The following is a 23,051-nucleotide window of genomic DNA, read 5'->3' as shown; positions in this document are numbered from 1 at the left end:
TTTGTATTTCAAATCATGTTAATGAATGTCACATAATTACCATTGCAACTAAAAATAATTGATCTGATCCAAGTGTGCCACTGTATATAATCACAAGTATGCAAAGTGACCAAAACACATGCTGAAAATTTAAAACTTTTATTTGTGAACCAATGAAATAGACCAAAATCCACTTGTGCCTTCTATCTTACAGAGTACTAACATGAACATAAGGATGAGGAGGAGGGGGGGACTCCAAAACAAAAGCAAAGCAAATCATGACAGCTGGTGCCAGAGCAGGCGTCATCACAGACACCGGCTTCATTGGAGGGGACAGATGCGCCAATAACTGCTGCTGTGAAGAAAAACAGTCTAACTGAAGCCTTGTAGCATCGATGTGGAGGGGGGGGGGGGGGGGGGGGAAGAGATATGTCAGCAAGAGTTTTCCCCTCCAGTGAAGCTGGCCAATACACGATGCATGCTGCTGCTTTACGGTCTTTGAACACATTACAAAAAAAAAAAAAAAAAAAATGGGCTGGAAGCGCAGGATCATTTTTTTCACCTGCTATGGCAAACACAATAGTAACAACGGACACTGAAGTTAAACACAAAAGACAGGCTTATGTCATACAAATGTGTTACCGTCAAAACTCCAGGGCATTTAAAACAAAACAAAACCCCCCCGAAAAACTACCTACACCAGCTGTCAAGTATAGCAATAACATACTATAAACATATTCATCATATTGTTAATAAAAAAAAAAAAAAGGACAAAAACAAAATAAAATTAATGTTTACTCATTTCAAAAATGCACCCTGGAACATGTTTCCCACACCACAAAAGGTGGACTCCATTTGTTGTCTTATGTTGGATATGAATTGAAAGATTTCAGGGAACTTTTGACCTCCCCTCTACTTGAATTCCATGAGTCATGATAGGGAGGTCTGTTTGCATTAAGAGCTTCCAGTAAATCATCTCTCAGTCCCATTATTCTGCTGCACATCCTGAAACTGTCTCCTTGAAGTCAACATTTTGGGCTTCTTTAACTCACAAGAGCCTTTTAAAACCTCTGGAGTTCAGAGTGGTTCTGTGGACCGAGCCCACTATCGCTCGCCGCTTCTAAGAAGACCCTGAATGCTTCAATGGACCCTGGCAGACTGACCTACGCTCTGCACAGAGCACACCTTTATCAGCAGCATTTGTTCACTTATCTTCCTCATTTTTTGGGAGTTTTTTTTGGGGGGAAACAAAAAGCAATAAAAAAAACCAAAAAAAAAAAACCAAACAAACATCTGAGCAAGGCCAGGAGAAACTGCTGTGTAAAACTAGCTTGATATGTAAAAAATAACACTTTTCTAACCAGATTTCACATGAATCCTCAATATTTTCAAGCAATCGTAACCAAAATACAGCCAGAAAGTAACTGACAACACGTAGCCTGCCCGGGAGCAATGCCGCAAAATGTAACAGTAACCAAGTAAAATAATTTTTGTTCATTTTTTTCTCATTTTATTTTGGGAGGGAGGGAGCATCCTAAGTGTTTGACTGTCAGTCACCACTGTTATTATTACTGAGGTAGAGATTTGTCCCGAACTGAGACAGATGTTTTCATAAGCTCCCCAGCCAGAGAGGTGCCAGGCCTCAGCTTCCATAGCTGAACGAACACACACACACACACACACACACACACACACACACACACACACACACACACCATTGGACAGGCGGAGAAAAGGCCCGGCTGCAGTGCGGTTCCTCTGCCCGTCCTTATTTTCGGTCCCTGGGATCCTCTGTGAGCTGGCAGGCAGAGAAAACCATCTATGGTGACTGGGAATGAAACACTGGGACGCAACGCCTACACTACCAATTAGCTTATCTTCACAATACTTTTAAGCTTGAGGGCGAGAGCTCAAAGTGGCACAAGTTGATATCCTATGACTTCTGTAAATTTAAAGAAAAACATTTTGTTTTTCCCTTTGTTACCTTTGCTACATTCGTTCGTCAAAACCTGCCATGTGACAAGTTGGGTGGCTCTTTCCCCTACGAGGGTCAGTTCAATTTTATTCACAGAAATATCTTATATCAAAAATTGCAATTATTGATTTTAGCCTGTAATGACACTATTAAAATACTGCAGTGTTATCTTTTTTTGTATAAATCTATAAATGTCATGTTTAAACTATAGTTTGACTTTAGTAAGTAGAGTTAAATTCTCTCTAACGACTTAGAGATGGTGAGAGTGTTAGAACATCTACCAGGTGATATGCTTCGACATGCTAATATAGAAGTGCTTTGACACCAAATGAAAACAATGACCTAATTTGTCCCTAAACTCCAGTCCTTATTTGTAAACCTGGGGTTAAACCCGGCCTCAACAGACAACTAAAAAGATGGGCATCATCAATAAAACGAATCAAACAAAAGCAGAAGGAAGAAACGTAAAAACAAGAAGAGGACAGAAAATCTTTTAACTGGAAACATAGAATCATACTAAAGCTTTGCATACAAAGTTTTCAAGCGAAAGAAGAAAACAACAACAACAACAACAAAATCGCTCTATGGCCATGTTTACCCAAAATTAAAAAAAATAAAAAAAAATAAATCCAACTGCTTCCATTTTTGGTTTTTACAGTTTCACTTCCCCCATTCGAGTAAGAGGTACAGATGATCTCTCCAACACGATAATTTGCTTGTTCAGAGTGGCGTGTATGCAGCTCCACATCAGGGAGAAATCCAAACTCAGATAAGGAAGTGGAGCAGGACTTTGGCAAAATTGGATAAGATGATTTCTTGAGACAGCCTGGGTGTTGGGGGAGGTGTTGAGGGAGACTCGATAGGCTTACGAGGACGGAAGCGTCAGTTGTCCATGAAGACAAAAAATCAAAAATTAAAAAAAAAATAAAAAATCAAGCAGCCGTTAAGGAGAGCGGGGTAACCCTGAGGTGCTGTTCTCACATAGACTCGAACTCGTCGATGCGCTGCTTCGTGTTGCCCTGTCGGATCTGCCGCAGAGTTTTGTATTTGTCTCGGCCTGCTTTCACGTTCTCGGCGTGCAGCACGTCGTTCTGGGTCTTCTTGGTGTCGTCTCTGGCTTCGGCCAACTCTGAACTCAATGTCTGTGAGAAGAGAAGAGAGGATAACAGGTTGAGGAGGGCGAAAGAACAGGAGGAGAAGACGCGGCCCAAAAAATAATAATTAAAGCCAAGAGGAGAGAAAACTGTCTGATGATCAGGGTGGCACAGACGTTGCAGACAAGACAAACGAAACAGGACGTGCGCGGAAGAGAAAACGGGATCACGCACCATTTCAAAACTAAACATCTGATTGACGCAAAGCCACTTATCTTTAGCTTTTGGTTCTCTGTGTGCGATCTTTAGTCTTCACTGACAACTAAATCAAAAGCGTGTTTGTCTCCGCTTTATTGAAAACAACACACAAGCAGGGATCAGCAATGGCTGGACCAAAGTATGTTCCTTCAGCAGTCATCTTTGGAGGAAGCCGATACAAAGTGCAGGCCTGGGTGTGAGGTTCCTGCCTTTCTTTATGTAAAACTATTCTAACTCTTCTTGCATTAGCTTCAGTATTAGTCCTGGCCTATGCAGTAGCCAGGCTTCATAGCAGTCTTTGGAATTTACTTAACAATATAAAAACTATGATTAGGTTGGACATTATCCATCTGATTACTTAATTTCCAGAAAGTCTGTTTTAAAGCCAGGCTGCAGTATAAGCCAGCACATCTCCTGTGACAAGCAGGAGTTTAAAGAAGAACGGACACAGAAGTATGCCTCATCTTACCCTTATCTGCCATTTCTTGGCCCGTGTTTCTTCTTTGCAACAAAACTGCTGTTATAAATAACAATGAGATGATATTATTTTCTGTTTGTGTATCGCAAACCTCCTTTGGTTACATGAAACTACAGCTTATTTTGTATATATATAAGTTTGTTCTAAAATTAATCTGGCAATTTTTGGCTTTAGACTTCATTTCAGCGCAAGATGCACACCACAGTGGTGGAATTTCTTTATATAGGACTAGTTTTGATAAAGAGTAATATCAGGCTTCTTGTGGAGGCTAAATCTGAACAACGAGTTGTCATTTTAACCCTGCCCTAAAGGTTTTCACTTCTTGCTCCTACCTGCAGCTGCTGCTTGACCCTCTCATTCTTCTGTGCTTCAGTGACGCGAGCCTCTTCGCTGCGGAGGTCAACATGGCTGACGCCCTCATTGGAGAGCTCGGCGCTGGCCTCTGCGTGGTTCTCATCGTGTTCATCGTGCTCGTTCTCAGCATGACCGCCCGGAGGCGCTGGCACCACCGTCATGGCGGTCTTCAGCTCCTCCTTGGTTTTCTCCAGGTCCTGCTGGGCTGACAGAGCCTGCAGGTGGAGGCACGAGGAAGGAGAGATTAGGACAGACAGCTCACGGAGTCACGCTAGACAGGTGAGAGCAAAGGATGCCACACAGAACAGCTGTGGTTAAAGATCTAGGCCATCAGACCAAAAATAATCACAGTGGCATTAAGCCTAATCTGCATCCATCATGAACTGACCCATCTATGCAAAACTGCATGATCATTTGTAAAAGAAACTCATTACAGGAAGGAGTTGGGGAAAGATTTAATTATTTAGATTAATTAAAAACACATTTTTTAAACTATGTAAATATTAACTAATGTTTAGTGAAGCCAATCAAAATGTAGACACCATCTCATTATGAGTGATGTGGAAGACAAGCGATGGGTATGCTGTATGGATCCATGTAAAATAGGATTCCCGATCACTCTAATCCTCCATCACAGTGGGTGTAGTAGTCCATACCATTTGATTTACAAATATTATGATGAGAAATATTAAAAATTAACCAATTTAATTCTTGTTTCAGTGTCCACTGCTGGACAAAATTCAGTCACATCATGCACAAGTTGGAAAGTTTTCCACATGTTTATCTCATCTGGTGTATGAAGTCATCAATGAAGTCTGCGTTACCTTGTGCTGCCACTCTGTGGCCTCATCCTCTTTCTTCCTCTTGGCATCTTCTAGGAGAGAGATCTTTGCTGTGAATTCAGCCAGTTCAGAAGCCTGCAATGAAAGCAGTCCCTGCTGTTACTCATACAGAAGAATCTATGGCTTCAAACAATCCGAAATAATCAGACAGACACCAGAGCCTTGTAAGTGCAGGAGCATAAAGCATATACACATATGACAGTCTGGCACTGCTCCCAGCATCAGTCAAACAACACACACCAGTTGCTCTTGAGTCTTCTGCTGGTCTGCAGCCTGTCTGGCCAGCTCCGCCTTGGCCTCCTCGGCTGCTTGTCTGTCTCGCTCCAGCCGCTCAGCCTCCTCCCTCGCTTTCTTTCTTTCTTGCTCGAGCTCCATGGCGCGGCGAGTCTGTTCCTCGAGCTCTGTGGAAGAGCAGACGCGAACGTGTCATAAATAAGCTCCGATTTATGTTGTAAACATTCAGAGTCCAACCTCAGAATGAACTCTGGTGATGGCAACTGAAGACTTTAATGTAAAACAGAAGCTGCAAGAGCGCAACTTATAATTAATTAATTGTGTTTTGAAAGTTTCCTCTTATTTCAACTATTGAAAAATGGGTTTCTAAATAAGTTTTCGTGTTTTTAAAATGAAAAATAAAAGCACAAAAGCTTTGCTCAATCTTTATATATTCTGGTCACACAAACATAATGAAATATGTAATTGGTCTTGATCTAAAGCCCTAGAGAGATTCTCCAGTTTGACATACAGGAGGGAAGGAGGAAGTAAGAGCTACAGTAAGAAAACGGATGAGAGAATGAAAAAGAAAACGGGATACCTCTCTGAGCTTTCATCGTCTGCTCTTCAATCTGTTTCAGCCTCTCCATGAGCTCTTCTTTCTCACGCTCTATCCTTTCCTTCTCTTTCTCTGCATGCTCTCGCTTCTTCTTTTCATTCTCCAGCTGGGCCCTGAGACGGTTGCAGATTACATGTTTCAGATCACTTTTTGTGTATATTTTAACTATGAAACATCTATTTTAATACTGTATATATACATAGATGAAGTACTCTCACCATGATCTGAATTAAGTTAAATGAAGCTTCAGAATGAATACATGAACATGCCTCATTTTTGTGTAGCAGAGGAGACACTGCCCTCTAATGGAAATGCTCTGCTGTAGCAGTGACTCGTCATCAGTGTAAGCCTTGGTCTGATACAATTTTGTGCATTTGTTTTAATGGGAAAGTGATAATCAAATGTTATCAAGTCCTGGCACACTCAACATGCATAGCTTTGTATAATGACATGGAACAAAAAAAAAATGTATGTGTATGTGGCCAAGTCATCCCTCTGCAGTACCTCTCCATCTGTTTGTGGTGCTTCTCCTCCCGGGCTTGAGCTTTCATCTGCTGCACCTCGATGGTGTCGGGCTTTCTTCTCCTCATGTACAACTCGTGGTTACCCATACACAATGCCAAAATGCGCTTGTTGATGCGCAGACGTGGGGCATAAAACACAAAGTCCTAAAGGCATGGATAAAAGAGAGCAAAACAGAAGCGTGTGAAGCATTTATATAAAGCTGAAGGATGAATATTTGTGGACTGAGTGCGACACTCACAGGTGCTTTCTTGTCGATGGGTTTGATGACAAACTTCTTGTCATTGAAAGAGATGTTTCGAATCTCACTCCAGGGGAATCCAATCTTTGGTGTCAATCTGGATGAAATATCAAAAAACTGGTTAATTGTGCAGACTTTTAACAGCCTGTTAAAAGTAACCCAATACAACGTGGTATAAAATTCAGCCAGCAGATGGTGCCCAGTATAAACAGACCAGCTTACAGGAAATGATGACACTGAAGCGTCTTTCAGGTCCTATTACCATTTATGTCACACAGCTAGATACACTTGTGATGTATTTTCCCCCATGAAATACATCACAACTCTAACAACATCAGAGCTAAACAACCACTTGTTTAGAGGGGTCTGTCTGATTAAATCAAATTGATTTGAGTTTAACAGTATGTGCTCCGTGGGCCCATGAACCAAAATCCACTGGGTATATGAACCCTTTGTCAGTGAGTTTGGATTATTAAAGTTGTTGAAAATCTCTTAAATATATTAAATGCCACACTCAAGATTCAAACATTATGAATATTAATTTTTTTTTTTAAAGCACCCCACTAAATGTTTCCAGAGTGGGTTGCACAGTTATTCCTGTCAGCTAAGCTTCTAGAAAATCTGACGTTTTTTTTCCATTTCATATTTAATTCAATATGAGTTTTGATCTTGTGATGAGGCTGTGTAACACAGCAGGTATACCAGGCACGTCGACACACATCTATCAGTTGATTGTGACACACTGTGTAGTAACGCCTCCAACTGCTCACTGTTCAAGGCTGTTGCTGTTTAGCAACCAACTGCAAACCGCAGCTCTGAGGCTCTTTGTCTGTGTGAGGAGATTCATGCAAAAACTTCCACTTGGTAATGTCAAAATGCTGGCCTCATACTGAGATTAAACAAAAACCCATCAGCACTACAAGGCTAATAGCTGTAGAATTAGTCAGAAAATTCGTTTTTCCAAGGATTATGTATATTCCTTACTTGTCCTCGTGTTCGTAGATGTTGAGTCCAAGAGCATCCACGCCCAGCCATAGCTGTGTGCCCTTCTTGTTTTTAATCTCAAAGTAGTTGACTCCATACATCTCCAAGTCTTGGGCGATTTTAAGATACTCCATCATTGAGTCCTCTCTAGAGTAGAGAAAAAGAGGCATTATATTATATTATGTTTAGAAATTTAACACAATCACATGTTCAAAACAATAGCATTCAGTTAGCGTACATTTTCTTCTAGAAGAAGAAAAAAAGCACACATTCGAATTTAAGTTAAGTGGGTTTAAATCTTTGGTACTTTATGGCAAATCCAAACATGTCTACAAAGGGTTTCATCGTGATAAAGGTCTGACACACACCTGAGCATTCCTCTGTGTTCTTCGTGCCAGGTCTGTATCCTGTCCTCCCATTGCTCCTTAGTCAGCTTGTGCTGCTCCAGGACTCTACACACACACACACACACACACACACACACACAATGACGTTCATCTGAAGGAATGTCAAACAGCACAGAATTGCTTCCTCAAAGAGGAAATCATAAATACTCCAGCAGGCAAAGATATAGATTTTGAAAAATGAAATATATATATATATATATATACCTCTGAGGGAGCAGTCTGTCATGAGTAAGGTACCCAGCCTTGTGCACCTCTTTGTTATAGTCTCCATACTTGGCCTGGACAGCGTATGAACCCAGCAACACAGCCGTTTCTGGGGGACAGTAGTTCTCATCATTCAGGATGGCCTCTTTCACCTGGCAGAAAATGTGTGAGTGACTTTAAATTTACTCAACACTGTAAGATTTAGTTAGCACTTATGCTGAGAACAGAGCAAGCTAAATAATAGTAACATAAAAATGTGATATTTTGAGGTTTTGAAAATAACTGGAAAAATAATTATTTGCTAAAAGTGTTGATGTCCTGAGTGTGTGGAGTTACCTGCAAGAAGAAGAGTCTCTGGGTGATCTCCTGGATTAGTTCCTCTGAGACATCTTCAGGGAAGAACTTGGCTCTGAACTTAAACTGCAGAGGACTCTCTTTCTTTACATCTTGCTGGGTCACCTGGATTCAAAAAAATAATAATAGCTCCATTAAGTACTGGAATTGTTCAATACTATTTTTCTGTAGCCTCTGCCTTTTGTCTCTGTCTTGCTCACATGCTTGTTGAGCGTGAGGATATTTTTTTTGTAATGCACACTTGGAAATGTAGAGACACACTGTAATAGCAGGGGTGCTAGGACTGGGGATTGTTTTGGGGTGAGTGAAAGAAGAAGCCTGTTGAAAGACCACATCTGAGGCTTCAGTACCACAGTACTGCTTCTAGGCAAATACCAGACAAACAATAGACACAGACACTGGAGGAAACATGAAAGTGAGAGCTAAAGAGAAAGACCGCGACAAACAATTTAAGAAAATCAGTTGAAGTCCACGCGCTTAAATTAATAATAATATTAATAATGGAATTTTGGTTTTAAGCTTCTCCATCAATCGATCTTCTTCCCCTTATCTGGGGCCAGGTCCTGGGGGCAGCAGCCTAAGCAGAGAAGCCCAGACCCCCACCTCCCGTCCACCTCCTCTAGCCATTCTGTGGGAACACCAAAGGGTTCCCAGGCCAGCTGAGAAATATAATCTCTCCATTGTGTTCTGGTTCTGCTGTAGGGTCTCCTCAGGTTGGGACATGCCCAGAACACCTCACCCAGGAGGCATTCTAGTCAGATGCCCGAGCCACCTCAACTGGCTCCTTTCGATTAGGAGGAGCAGCGGCTCTACTCTGATCCCCTCCCGGATGGCCGAAATCCTCACCCTATCCCTAACGGAGAGGCCAGCCATTTTTCGGAGAAAGATCATTTCCGACACTTGTATCTGCGATCTTGTTCTTTCGGTCACTACCCAAAGCTCGTGATGATAGGTGAGGGTAGGGACATAGACCAAGCTTCTACTTTCCCACAAAACAAAGTGATATTTACCTTTTTATTGAGTTTCAGCCATGTGATGTAGCCTTTACTGTCCACATACTGTAGTCCAAAGAACCACACCTCTCGCAGGCCCACAGTCTTTACCACCTAAAAGCAGAAAAAAAGAAAAATGGATTTTCAGAGTTTATCCTTCCTTTTGATAGCGTTTTTTCTTTGATGTCTGAGAAGTACAAATCTGTGATCTGTGGTAAGTGGCAGAGACATTTAAGAGAGAAGGGAGACGACTGTTAGAACTTAAAGAAATCATATTTATCTTCTGCCTGTTTAACAAACTGTTGTAGGGAGCGTTTTTGATTTCAGTTCTTATTATTCTGGCACTGACTAAACTCTTTCTGAAGGCACCAAAAATTCCTGTGCTGGGAGGTGGGGACTGACAGTATAAGAATACAGGAAACAAAGTGTCAACTTCTCAAGCACCCACACTCCTACCTGCCAGGTTTTTGTCCTCAAAATACTTTTTTTGCTCACCTGGTCAAACAGCTGTTTTCCTGTGGTATTTGGCTGGATTGCAAACTCCAGCTCTGCATCCATGGTGGTCACACGGACATTGATCTAGGGGGAAAAAAAAGAAGAAAAAAAAAAAAAGGGGAGGAAGTTCACTTTTCTTGCAAATATTACACAAGTGAAGACATGAAAATAAGTTGCAATTATTCATGTGTGCGTGTTATTCCCTTTTTTCTGCTCCTGTTTTAGGCAGTTAAATACCACTTAAACCTATGAGTTTGAACAAATACTTTAACTGCAAGAACAGGTCAAGAAATCCCTAAAGAACAATTTTTTAAGCGTGTTATGGACAGATGAGATTCAGAGGAACTCGTGAAGCACTAGGGAGGTGGGAACCAAAAGCATATCTATCTATATTTATCCAATCAACCAGTCTTCTGAAAGACAGCTTCTTCAAACTGTTGTACAAAATAAAGTGTGCAACATTCAAAGAATTTATGCACTTTATGCGCACGCTTCATCTCATGTGCCTGACTATGCCACTAGTCTAAACTAGTCAGCAAAGCAATCAAATGATAACTTGATCCACTTGCGCTCATGATTTAAATCCTACTGAAAACTTCTGCTACCATCTTAAGTGAGAGATTCACACGAAGGGAAAACTGTACAATACTTTATCACAACCAGTATTCAACTTCCGTCTGTTTAAAGTGAGGTGGCTCACAAAACACTGAGGCAATACTGGCAAAAAGTATTTTTTTATACAACCTTTACTTTTCACACAATAGTTATGGTTCTCTTAGAATACAGGATGTGGTGCACTGCACGTATGCACCAGTACTACTGACAGCTCGTGTCAAGTGCTGCTTTCCAACTTTTCCTCAGTTGAGCAAAAATATTCCAGGAAATTGCAGAATTTCTAAAGAGGACAATAGAAGAACATTTTCCCCCATATGTGGGCAATGTGTCAGATCCTTTCAATCCTACCCTCTCAGCACTCTGCCAGTGAGTGAAGCCACACCTTTTCAAGGCAAAGACCTCTGTTGGGGTGGAGCAGAGGATAAAACTCAGTCATTGGCTGTTCCTCTTTAAGCAGCACTGGCAGTAGGCCTAGAAGCAGCTGATGGCACAGAACAGAGCGGGGTTGACCTCCGTGGCATCTGACATCCTTCCGTCCACACCTACTCATATATTGAGCCGTGCATTGCCTCAGTGGTAGTTAACAGGACGAGAAGAGAGACGGAGGAAAACACAGAGTAGAGAGGAAGACGAGAAGCAAGCTGAGAGGCGGGGTGCAAAAAGCAAAGTTTAGCAAGAACGTGAAGGGAGGAGAGAAAAAAAAAAAGAGCGTGGCTATGAAGCGCAACAGGAAGTTTGAGAGATGATCTGGGGTATACTCCTTTTGAGATTAAATTACAGCGTTGTTGCTGTAGATGAGAAGAAGAAGAAGAAACTGAGGGAATGAACCATCCTTTTCCTCTCAGTACTTATATATAAAACCTCAGGAATGCTTACTTTGCATTTCTTTTTCTCCCCTCTTGTTTTTGACACACTCTCCTGTCTTCATCTTTTTCACTCAATATCCCTGCAATGAATAATCCGTCGAAACCAGCACATAACTGGACCCCCACATGGAACTCAGCCCATAATGTATCTTGCTGGATCACCTCATTAATTACCCAATAAATACTGCAGGACATGCCCACAATATAGATATCTTGCATGATGTTTTGTTGTTTACGTTTTGTTGCACTAAAACACAAATTTAGTCTGCTTTGCACTGAAATTTTACTTGGTTGTTGCTAAAGATGCATTCAAGGAGGATTTTGCATATGTATGCAGAATCCTCTGGCTTCTACTGCCACAATTAGGCGATAACGTATCTAAAAGCTGCTTGACAACCACAATTAAACAACAAAAACTAAAGGAGCATGTGCTACTGACTTCCAGGGGTCAGACCAGTAAAACATGCAAATCACAGTGAGATTGCTTATTGCTGTACAAACAGGTAAAATTTCAAATCCAGCCTTCAAAAATTCTTGTGTGGAATGAAAAGTCTTTACCACTACTATCCGAGACTACAGATGAAACATGAAGAGAAGCTCTGAATGGGACTTGACTATGTTTAGTGACTGAATTAAGATTATAAGTTCACAAATCACATCCATCCTTTTCTTCTTTTGTGGTTGCGGCTTGAAATTTATGGAACGTGAAATGTTTGTGCTGCAGTTCATTGAGTTTTCTATCGACACCGGGGGAAGTGTTTTCAGTCCAAAATACAAAATCCATCACGAGAGGGAAGAGAAAAAAAACAAAAAACAAACAGACTCCAACAAGCTGAGAACACAGTTCAGTTCAATTTCATTTATATAGCACTAAATCACAACAACAATCACCTCGACTTCCTTGAGGCGACTGTTGCCGAGTCTCTCAGCTGGCTTGGGAAGCTAGACTACACTGATGACTATTTACATATTAGGGCACAGGAGGGTAACAATAAGACAAGGAAGGAAGACACCAGAAACACACGTTTACCAGAATAAAGCAGAAAATGACCCAAAACATGAATTAAGAGGGGGGATAACACAGGAAATACTGAAGGGATGAGCAGAATTCTAGAATTCCAATTAGTAGCTAGAACAAAACAACCAGGCAAAAATAAGAAACATGAAATCTAGTGAAATCTACACAGAGCACTTAAAAATAAGAATATCAAACTAAAAGATCAGTATTTTAATAGGAGAATATGGAGGGATTCAGGGATGCTTTATGAATGGGGTCACTATGGGAACTTGACACCAATGGCTGGGATCCAATAACATAAGCTACTTATGACACCACAACCCTGTCAACATTTCAATGTAGACACTAAGGATAATATTACATGAAACAGGGGCTACTGATATCCAGCTCTTTACCTTGCTTGGCTTTGCTTAGATGCAGATACTTCAAACAATAGTCGGTGTTGGGAAGGTTACTTTTAAAATGTATTCCACTACAGATTACATGCCGCAAAATGTATTTTGTAACGAGGAAAACACGAACACAGTGTACAGTCGAGTCTTAATAGCTTACTTACAACTGGGCTACACTGCCCGTGAGGCTACATTCTTTAAGGCTATGCCTGTAACACTCTGCCTATTGCATTCATATTAAATAATTTTTTGAACAATAATTCGACAAAAAAAAAAAACCCAACAACTTCTTCACGTCATTATGTTGCCTGCAAGTAGAGGTGACATGGGCTGTGAGATTGAGACACAGGCATTAGAGCCTCTTAATGCGTGTTTTGTTTGGGTTTCCACCGGCATGGAATTACCAAAAATAGAGGGGACAGCCTAACATACGAAACAGGAAAAGACCGCTGTGTAATCCATTTATTGAATACCACATTTTAAACGGTAACTGTAACGGAATAGTTACTCATATTTTGTATTTTAAATACGTAACGCCAGTACATGTATTCCATTACTCCCAAACACTGACAATAGTAACAGACTGAAGATAACTCAATTTTAAAACAAACTAATGTGGACATACTGAGGTTAAGAGTTTTAAAAGATGAAAAAGAAACAAGAACACTCACTGATTTTTTTTGATGTAATGTTTACTTCTGTGTGCCTGTCGATCTGATCTCCCTTATAAAATAACCTTTGTATAACAATAACCTCTTCCTGTTACTGAACATCAATTGCATTTGGATAACTGTAACTAACTAGTTAGGTAACATTTGGATCTACTCTTGCAGGTGCACAGATCTAGCCACAAACAAGGTAACCACAGCAACATAATCTATTCATGGTTCACTGAATATAGACTTTGTGTTGATTTCACTGCCTTGGTGACTTTATAAGAAAAGTTATACAGAATGTAGTGCTAAGTTTGAGTTTCCAAAGGACTGGAATAGACTGTGAGTTCTCCTCTGTTTGTGTGGGGCCCGCCATCAGCCACGATAGAGCCAACCTTTGTGCTACGTGTGTGTGTGTGTGTGTGTGTGTGTGTGTGTGTGTGTGTGTGTGTGTGTGTGTGTGAAAACATAGCAAACCCACAGGGTGGAAAGAGGTGGAATCCTTTATGGACCAGACGGTTAGTTAATCCTGTCTCTCGTACAGAGTGGGGGGGGGAGGAGAAGAGGGACAGCAACATGCCAAAGCAATGACACAGCTAATCAGACACTGACAACTGACATGCCTTGAAGGAGTGACTTTTGCAAGCCTGTCCTTAAACAACACTATTTGGTGACACAAGACACGCTGACTGGGCAACCTGTCCTTAAAAGGACAGTGTTAAGCATTTAAGGAAAGACCTGGAATGGGAATAAATTCCAAAAAAGGACATTCACAACAATCAACACAATCCAGGTACTCAATTCCATCACACTGCCATAAGAGGATGCCTTGCAAGCATGTGAACTGACAGGCCTTGAAAGTTCCTAAAAGCACAACATAAACACTAAAATTAGTATGACACTGGATATCCTCTTGATGAGTCAAGTTCCAGTTGGAGCACTGGCCCGACATGTCTCAGAAGCAGTTCCAACATCTAGCGGAAAGATTTTAGAAGCTTCCAGTAAATGTTATACTGGAAGTACTAATACTTTCATCATTCCTTCTTTTCAGTTCTCTTTCTTACTACTGACCTAAAAATATTAACTACTAGTTTTACTTGTGTTAAGAGGAGCCAATAATGAAATAAATGATAAACTGGTACACTGACACTAGCTTTAACCTCAGTGCACAGCGTCCTTCTGCACAGATGGACAGAGAAAGATCTGCCTGAGGTTGGACAGCAAAATCTTGTGAAACAATGTTGGCTAAAGATTTTCTTATTCAGGAAGAAAGGGGGAAAACAAAACAAAACAAAAAAAGTGGCTTAAGTGGTCTAGAAAATTGAAAAATGTATATAATTGGAAGTAAAGTGTGGTAATCACTGTTGTGATTTTCCCATTAAAAACCCCCCAAAAAGATCCAAAAATCAATCTGTAATCCAATCATGAAAACTGACTACCTTTCCAGATATCAGAACAGGCAACTATACAAGTCAAGCAATCAGCTGGGAGTAACCAGCTGATTGTGGTGGACTGCAGTTTGCCATCTTCTTTACTTTCCCTCAGACCTAGTCAGTTGTGTCAAAAAAGTCACAATGCTTATGGTCCACACTGAGACCAAGATTATTTGACAGAATAATTCAGCTTTTGGGAAAATTGTACAAATACTTAACTTGACTCCTATTTATTTATTGAAAGTTGCCTGAATATGACAACCTGGTGGGGAATCAATTTGGAAAGGTGTGCACTCAAAGACAAGCAGGAGCATGATCTGTGAAATAGACCGCATCACAATAATCATTTTACTTCGATTAATATGATTTAGTCATAACTGAAAGTGTAACAATTTTATCAATTGCACTGCGCTGCTCTTGCTCTCATCTATAAAAACTAATGAGCACACATGATCAGACTGGCTGCTCAATACAGAGCAGAGAGGCTCAAATTACAACACACATACAGAGAGTGTGATTTAACTAACTGCTGAGGACATGCTATTAATAAGCACACCTGAGTGCTGCTATAATATAATACAGACACCAATATTTATCACTGTATCTTGTTAAGTTTACAAGTTGTGAAGAATCCAAGAGCTCTATCATTAGTGTTTTGTTTAAAGGAAGATGCCATTTTGGGATGTTTCTAAATCCTCCTCTCAATTTCAATTGCAAAGACAAGTTCTCACTCAAATGGGCCCCTTGTTAAATGTACAGCTGTTTAGTAACTGTAAGCTGTTTAGAGGAGCTTTGCTGAGAGGCCTTAAGACACACACATCAATCAGTAGAGCCGCTAATCTGGCCTGCTGGGCTCCGAGCAACTGTCTGTCCCTCTGATTAACCTCCCCTGCAGAGTAAGACAGTCCTCAACGGAGGAGTGGAAGGAGGCGTGAGAGCGGATAAGGAATCAAAACTACCTGCAAACAACAACATTATTGCTTTGGGGGAAGAGAAGGTGAATGTTGTGTTGCAAGTATTATTTATTTATTCGTTGTACGAAAGAGTGAGAAACTTGAGAAAATACAATAGAGGGAAAATAAAAGCTGGACCTTACCCTACTTATTATTGACCTAGCACAGTTTCAGAAATAACTGCCATCTGTGCCAAACGTGCCTGAAAACACATTAGTAAAAATTAAAAGACTCCTTTGCTGGTTCTGCTCATCTTAATTTGATTGTAATACTGGGATTTCGAATTGAAATAGGGTCAGCATCAATTTCAAAAGTCTTAATTAAGCCAACCAATTAAAGTCCAAAAGTTTCAAAGTGCTGTTATCACAGTTTTTCCAGCACCAACTCCAGGGTTTACAATACTCCAGTGTATGTGGCAGTATCACAAGCCTAGCCGCCAGTCAGGCATACGCTAAGCCCTTGCGGGGCTGGTGTTAGTGTTATTGGTGTCTTCATGAAAAGTGGTTCACTAGTTTGTGAAATACATTCCAGGCAATTTAACACAAGAGTCTATTAGGACTGACTTATTTTTTCCAGCTGGCCTCAAACTGGCTACACCATGAACTACAGCTTTTGGTACTTATATATATATATATATATATATATATCCTCTTGTCATAACCCCCCTTGCTTTCCAACCTCTTAAAATTCCTAAAGACTATCTCTTGAGGACCACAAATTCCTGCTTCCCACATTTACAAATTATTCCCCATCCTTCTGGCTGCTTCCTCTCCTGACAGCCCCTTAGCAGTGTGATTATATTTTTCTCTTAAATCTCTGCTCCTCACTGTGACAGAGCCAGGATGTTGACGTAGACTGGGCCCCCCCAAAGTATATAGCAGGCCACCTCTTCAGCAAACAGGAAAACAGCTACAAGCTAGGAAACCAGTGAGGGCCCTCTTCCTTTCCCCTCATGATTACCCTGCCCCCAGCACAAAGAGTACACCAGGCAGAGAGAGTAGGATATAGGTGTCAGTGGAACTAGGAGTGGGCGATATATCGAATGTATGTATATCGATATATACTCGATGTATCGCAAGTTTTTCCACATACGATGGTTAAAATGGCTTTATCGTAACCATTGAGTATAAACTGCCACCGTAATATTCCCCAAACCGGAATATTTTTTTTATCATCTTCTGGCATACAAGCATGCGTGTTTATATACTACCAGATAGGGGGGAAAAAAAAATATGATGACAGCGGGAGTTTCAGACGAACGACGGAATGAGACTCACTTTCGTTTGGATTTCACAAGCAGGATGTTGAACAAAATGCGGTAATATGCAAAACATGTTGTAAAACTACTGCAGCAAAAGGTAGCAGTACCATGAATTAGGGCTGTGCGATATGACCAAAATCTCATATCCCGATATAAGACTTCTATCGTCCCGATAACGATATAAATCACAAATATTTCACATTTTCTGAAAATTCTGTGAATCTCGGGCAGCTCGACTTGCGTGAAGTGTTTCCAGCTGGTGTTTTAACCGATGTATGAAACTATACATTTTTAGACATAAGTTGTAACGGCCTCCGTTTTCTTTGTGAGTATTTATTACACGGCGTGCTGCGGAGAAAAGCCTGTTCTAACGTTTGAGTCTAAGGTTTATTTTTTAGCATCTGACGGCTCTTTTTTGCTTCTCATCCGTAAACACTGCATACTCTTTCACGTGATTTCGTTTTTTTAAAGGTCTCAACAGGATCTTGAGCTTTATTCTGAAAGGTTTATGTGGAAAATAAACAAGCGGACACGCGATGGTTTTATCGTCGTTGTTGCTAACGACAACGCATAAAAACAGGCTCTTGTCCGTCCATAGTGTGGTTATATTAAATATAAGAGAAAGAGAGAACTTTAAGAAATTAATATAGCCACTAAAACGGTGAAAAAAATATTGCCGTAAAGTTTATTTTGCGACACCACGAAACAAACGATAACGTAAAATGAAACGACAGACGTTTTCATATCGTCATCCGATATATATCGTTATATCGAACAGCCCTACCATGAATTTATTCCACCAGCTGAAAAGTCATCCACTGCAAAATTAAGACTGTTTTAAACTCAGCATGTCAACGTCCCGTCACACACCAAAGAAAACGTTAAATAAACCAGCTGTGATACCCGTGACTGTTCTTAGTCAGTCGTTTTTATAGTCACCGTCTAGACTTGTGTTTCGGTCATTTGAGTTTATCGCATTTTTTATTTTACAATTTTTATATGTTATGATATGAAAAGTTGAATGAATGATTTGAATACCAGTGCAATTTTGGGAACTATATAGTGAATAATAACATTTGTTTTTGGAGGTTATTTGAACATACCGTGATATATATCATGTATTGTGATATGACCAGAAAATATTGTGATATTAGATGTTCCTCATATCGCCCAATTAGGGCTGAGTATAAGGATACTTAACCCGATTCATGATCAGTTAATCACCATCTATTTAAAAATAGCTATATTAACTGATCAATGATTCTTCAATTACCATAAACTTCACTTGCAGCCTTGGTGCATTTTCTTAAAAACATTGTGTCAACTTTATCGCTAAAAGTAACTTAATGGGGCGTCCACATGGGTGACTGTAAAAGTCTTACTGTGAACAAAAACATTTGTTTCCGTTTTAAAATAAACTTTGAAAATCTGCAGAGTCCTGTGACTGAAAATGTACTCTCTTCCAAGTCAGCCAACGCTGTCACTGACCCCTGCAAATATTTTTAAGCTTGCGTATGAATACTGACATTCAGATATAAGAGACTGTTCCAAAAGGTTTTTATGTCATACACTAGTCCCAGAGGAGGTCATGTCTGACGGACCCTGCTTTTGTTTCCTCTGTTTATTATGTCAGCGCTTCCCTGCGACAAGCTGCACTTTCTCTGTCAGATATTGTCTTTGACACAAACGTCACTCTCAGCAAAGTTGGCATGCTGTCCCAGAAGCCGTTTTTGGGATTTTGCCCTGGTGACTCAGGGGACGAGAGGGGGAAGTGAAGGATGACATCAGTGCCTGGCTGTCCTTCTTTTGTATCTTCCTAACTCATCCAAGGACACACACAAACACCCACTGCCTAAAGAGGCAGACAAGAGATGTGTTTCACTTGTGGGACGGCCTGGAACTCGTTGCCATTTCCTTGGAAAGTTTCTGATGCAATCTTCAGCAACTGGATTTTGATTTTTGTCCAAGCAAGACACAGAATGCAAATTTAGTCGAATTAGGCAACTAAAAATACAAATTACACAGTAAACCTGCCATAAATCCCTTACTGTGCAGGGAAGACCACAGGGTTGGACACTGATTGGATGCCAAAATGCTGGCTAAATAAATACACTGTTAAAAATTATTAAAAACGCCACGGAAAGACAGAAGTGAAACTGAAAGTCAACTTTTCTCTGACAGTTACTACATGAATAGTTTGTCAACACTTAGAATAAGGGTGACGGCTGTCTCATGACTTTGTCCAGTGTTGAGTAAACCTGCATCATTGGTGGGTAGACTACCTAAAAGTGGCATAACTCGGCATCGTTTAATATCCCCAGACTACTTCCTGCTCTTGCCAAGTCTGTTCATGATGGAAAAGCAGCAACGGTGAGAAGCAGACAGCCATGAAGGGACTGCATCAAATTGGTTTTGTTTTGGCGTTGTTCACATCCTAGGAGTCTGGCATTCTCTCCACCCTTTAAGCAACAATGGCAGCAGTGTTGCAGTTGTGAGGCCTGTGGGCCAGGCAGTTCACTTCACACTCTGGCTGTTGTTTACTTGAAAGAGGCGTATGAGGAGTGGGAGCAGCCGTGGGGATGAAACTGCCACTTTTCAGATTATTCAAAATGAGGATTTCGGTAGCAGAGCATGCCGACTGTTATGACAACTCACAAGCAGCTCTAAAGAGTCGGTTTACATGAGCAGAACTAGCAGGGAAGAAAAACAAGCCTCTTTCACGTGCCTGATTCATATCATACTTCCTAAACCAGCCACATTATGTCGATCAAACAATCAGATTTAAGTGGCAAAAAAATAAGCAGATTTTCTGGCTTCTTCCCCTAACGCTGCATTACTGTAATAATCTGTAGACAAAAGCAGCTTGAAGTTTACTGTCAGTTCCTTACCGGCTTAGGCATCTTTGCTTCCTCTCCTCCTTAAACCCAACAGCTGAGAGGAAAAACCCGTCACTGGACGGCAGAAAGACCTTTACCACAGGACCTGAAAAAAAGGAAGAAAACATTTTGTAACATAAGTCCCCAGTGTTCATGGGTGAAACCAGAGACATTATTATAAAGAGCTATTGATTCCAGTCACAGAAGACCAAATCTAGAGCAAGGAAGCATGTAGACCTATTTGCACTGACGCATGACGTTATCATCCCAGTCTAGCTGTAGGAATTTGCGCTTATTGATTTTTTCGGTTAACCATATACATAAAGTAAAGTACATAAGTAGCCTGGGTTTTGCCCAGTGATCTCACAGGATGAGCCAGAGACCTATGCAGCACTAGAGGGTTAAACAGGCCTTTGTGGGTGGTGGCCAGACTGTATATAATGTCACATAAAGTCAACGCGAGCGTCTTAAGCATTTTCCTTTTATTTTTTGGCCATTTGATAACAATGGCAATAATGGTTAAAAATATTTTCATCACATTCCTGGTGATTTCCCTTTGTTTAAAAAAAGGCCCAAAACTCTTTAAGCGGCACCAAAATTATTATGGATAAAAAACCCTAAAATAAAAGTTATAGCCTTCTCACTATTCATTTATACAATAGTTTCAGCTTGATTGGAGGGGTTGCAAAACTGGCTTCAGTGTAACCAGGCTGATTTCTACAAAAAGTCAAAACTTCTAAGCAACTGCTGTCTGAGCACAGTATTTATTTTATTGTTTTTGGTATTCTGTAACTCAACAATCTGACAAGAAACACTACCATTTAATTTCAGCAAACATCTGTTACATTTAGCCAACAATATTTTCTAAATGTGACAAATTAATATAATGAGAACAAGATTATTCTGTCAAGCTCTAAATTTAGTCCTGTGGATGACAAAACTGTACACCAGAAAAAACAGAAATAACAACCAAAGGAAAGCACTGAAAAACACTGAAAGGAATAGTATTGCTAAATCTGTTAATGACAACAAGCCACAAAACCCCCAAAACAGCCATAGGCACAGTGATGCGGTTTTCCATTCAATCACAACATGCAAAACCACTTTTCTTAAGTGTACATATGTTAACTATTGCAGAAGTGCAGTGAGAACACTGCTTTAAACAATTCTGCAGGAGAGAAGGCTGTAAGACAATCGAGACATTATGCTGCGACACATAAAATAAAAAAGGTTTACATGACAAAGACCATGCACTCTCATGTCAAAAGAACTGATAGGACAAAGAAATATGCCAATCAACAGTTTTCTTGCTGACATCCAATAGTGATCATTTTCAGATGGTGAACTACAGAGGGCCCCATCCATTCATAACCAGATTGCTTTACTTTCTTCTACTATGGACTGCAGAAAACAAAGCAGGGGAGGCACAATGTAAAGCAATGTGTCACAGCACCAGGTATACTTTACTAGAAACACAAGTCTAAAATAGAATGGTAATGACCCATGATGAACTTAAATAGGATAGTGAAAACATTCAACTCAAGAGTTTCTCTCGTGTGAATCACACGTAGGAGTTTCAGTATGGTTTAATGGTATGAAGCTAAACTTCGTAAAGTTTAATAATACACCCCAGCCTGACTGAATGGAGAACTGTGCATCACGACTGGCATAAGCTTGCTAAACGCCATTTAATACAAACGGAGAGCAGCCAGGTGTCTGGCATGGGTTTAAAAATACTTTTAGCAGCCATTACATTTTAGTCTCAGCTATTTTGTAGTGCAGGTTCAGGATACAAATCGACTAGCACCACCACTCTTCTCAGTTTTGGAAATTAAAGAAATTATTAGGAACAATGATAGTTTCCATATACAACTGTAATCGTGCGATACGTCTGCTTTACAGAATGTGCAATGTAAAAATAAGAATTTGTAAAACCCACTGAACATCGGAGCTGTAGCGTTTGTAGTCCTCATAAAGTGAAACCCACTTGTAGCTTGTGAGCAATTAGCTTTACCCGCCGAGAGTTGTTGGCTTCCGTTACGTTGAACTATAACCAAAATTTAACGCCTAAAATATTGGCTACACGAGCGTTGCACAACGGAAAAATAAGTCAGAGGCGTCAAATCCCAATTTTAAAAATTTATCTTAAAGGAACACTAACATTAGTCACTATACCCCCCCCCCCCAAAAAATGGTCTTCATGAAGCCCAAAGTTTGCGCGTTGAAAGGCTGACATTATCAAGCTAGTGGGTGTAGTCCGTATAACGGGACGAGCCTAGCCGACTGTTGCCTCGCTCGCGCTCGTGAAGTTTTAACGCCTTAAAAATGTTAGCCCTCATTTATTCACCACACTTGCCACTAAAACGAATAAATATAAAACAAATATCTTAACAATTTCCGACTTAAGACTACGTAAAGCAGAGTGGGGTGCGTTTACACACAGTTTAAGGGGCACAACTTGACAGAAGTCGGCCCTTCTGTGACACATGAATCGGTCGAACACGAGGAAATCCGCTGCATCAAAGTTGAAGAGAAGCTCCTCTCTTTTTGGGGAGAGGCAACTCACCGGGGGACGATGTCTGTCTTTAATTTGATAGAAGAGCCTCGTATCTTCAACTGTAGCAAAATATTCACGATGAAAAATGCCTTTTTACTCCGGGTGCTTGTCTCTCAGTGCGTCTGCCGTCATAAATTCCCGCAGACATGGAAAAACCCTTCAAGTCTAAACCATAAGGCGATTTGGGGGGGAGTCGCTGTAGAGTCAGCCAGAATAAAGTAACACAGCTTCCGGGCTTAACTATAAAAATAAAACTACATAGTTAACTGGGCAATATTATCATAAGGCGGTTTACATCTGTCGATATAGACCCTTTACAGTTCATGAACATACTCTTAGATTTGATATCTTCCGTAACTTTGCATATAAAACAGCCAACATCTTTCACATTGCAATGATCCTGAATATTTAATACT

At 40.5% G+C, this 23,051-nt stretch overlaps 1 protein-coding gene across 1 annotated transcript; it reads right to left on the bottom strand.

The window, feature by feature from the left end:
• Window positions 1–122: 122 nt before the first annotated feature.
• Window positions 123–22,833, bottom strand: LOC146360872 (radixin-like). Its single transcript, XM_084920803.1, has 15 exons — window positions 22,645–22,833; window positions 20,091–20,184; window positions 10,012–10,095; window positions 9,535–9,630; window positions 8,507–8,629; window positions 8,171–8,322; window positions 7,928–8,011; window positions 7,560–7,706; window positions 6,576–6,672; window positions 6,317–6,480; window positions 5,795–5,925; window positions 5,221–5,381; window positions 4,963–5,055; window positions 4,117–4,353; window positions 123–3,096 (listed from the first exon to the last, which is right to left on the bottom strand). Exons 2-15 carry the CDS (start codon window positions 20,100–20,102, stop codon window positions 2,932–2,934), a joined length of 1,746 nt encoding a protein of 581 aa, XP_084776929.1. The 5' UTR covers window positions 20,103–20,184; window positions 22,645–22,833; the 3' UTR covers window positions 123–2,931.
• Between the last annotated feature and the right edge of the window lie 218 nt (window positions 22,834–23,051).

This window comes from Perissodus microlepis, chromosome 23, assembly GCF_051167445.1.
Source record: "Perissodus microlepis isolate ML-2025 ecotype Zambia chromosome 23, ASM5116744v1, whole genome shotgun sequence".
NCBI classification, from domain to species: Eukaryota; Metazoa; Chordata; class Actinopteri; order Cichliformes; family Cichlidae; genus Perissodus; species Perissodus microlepis.
This window is presented reverse-complemented; position numbering and strand designations above follow the sequence as displayed.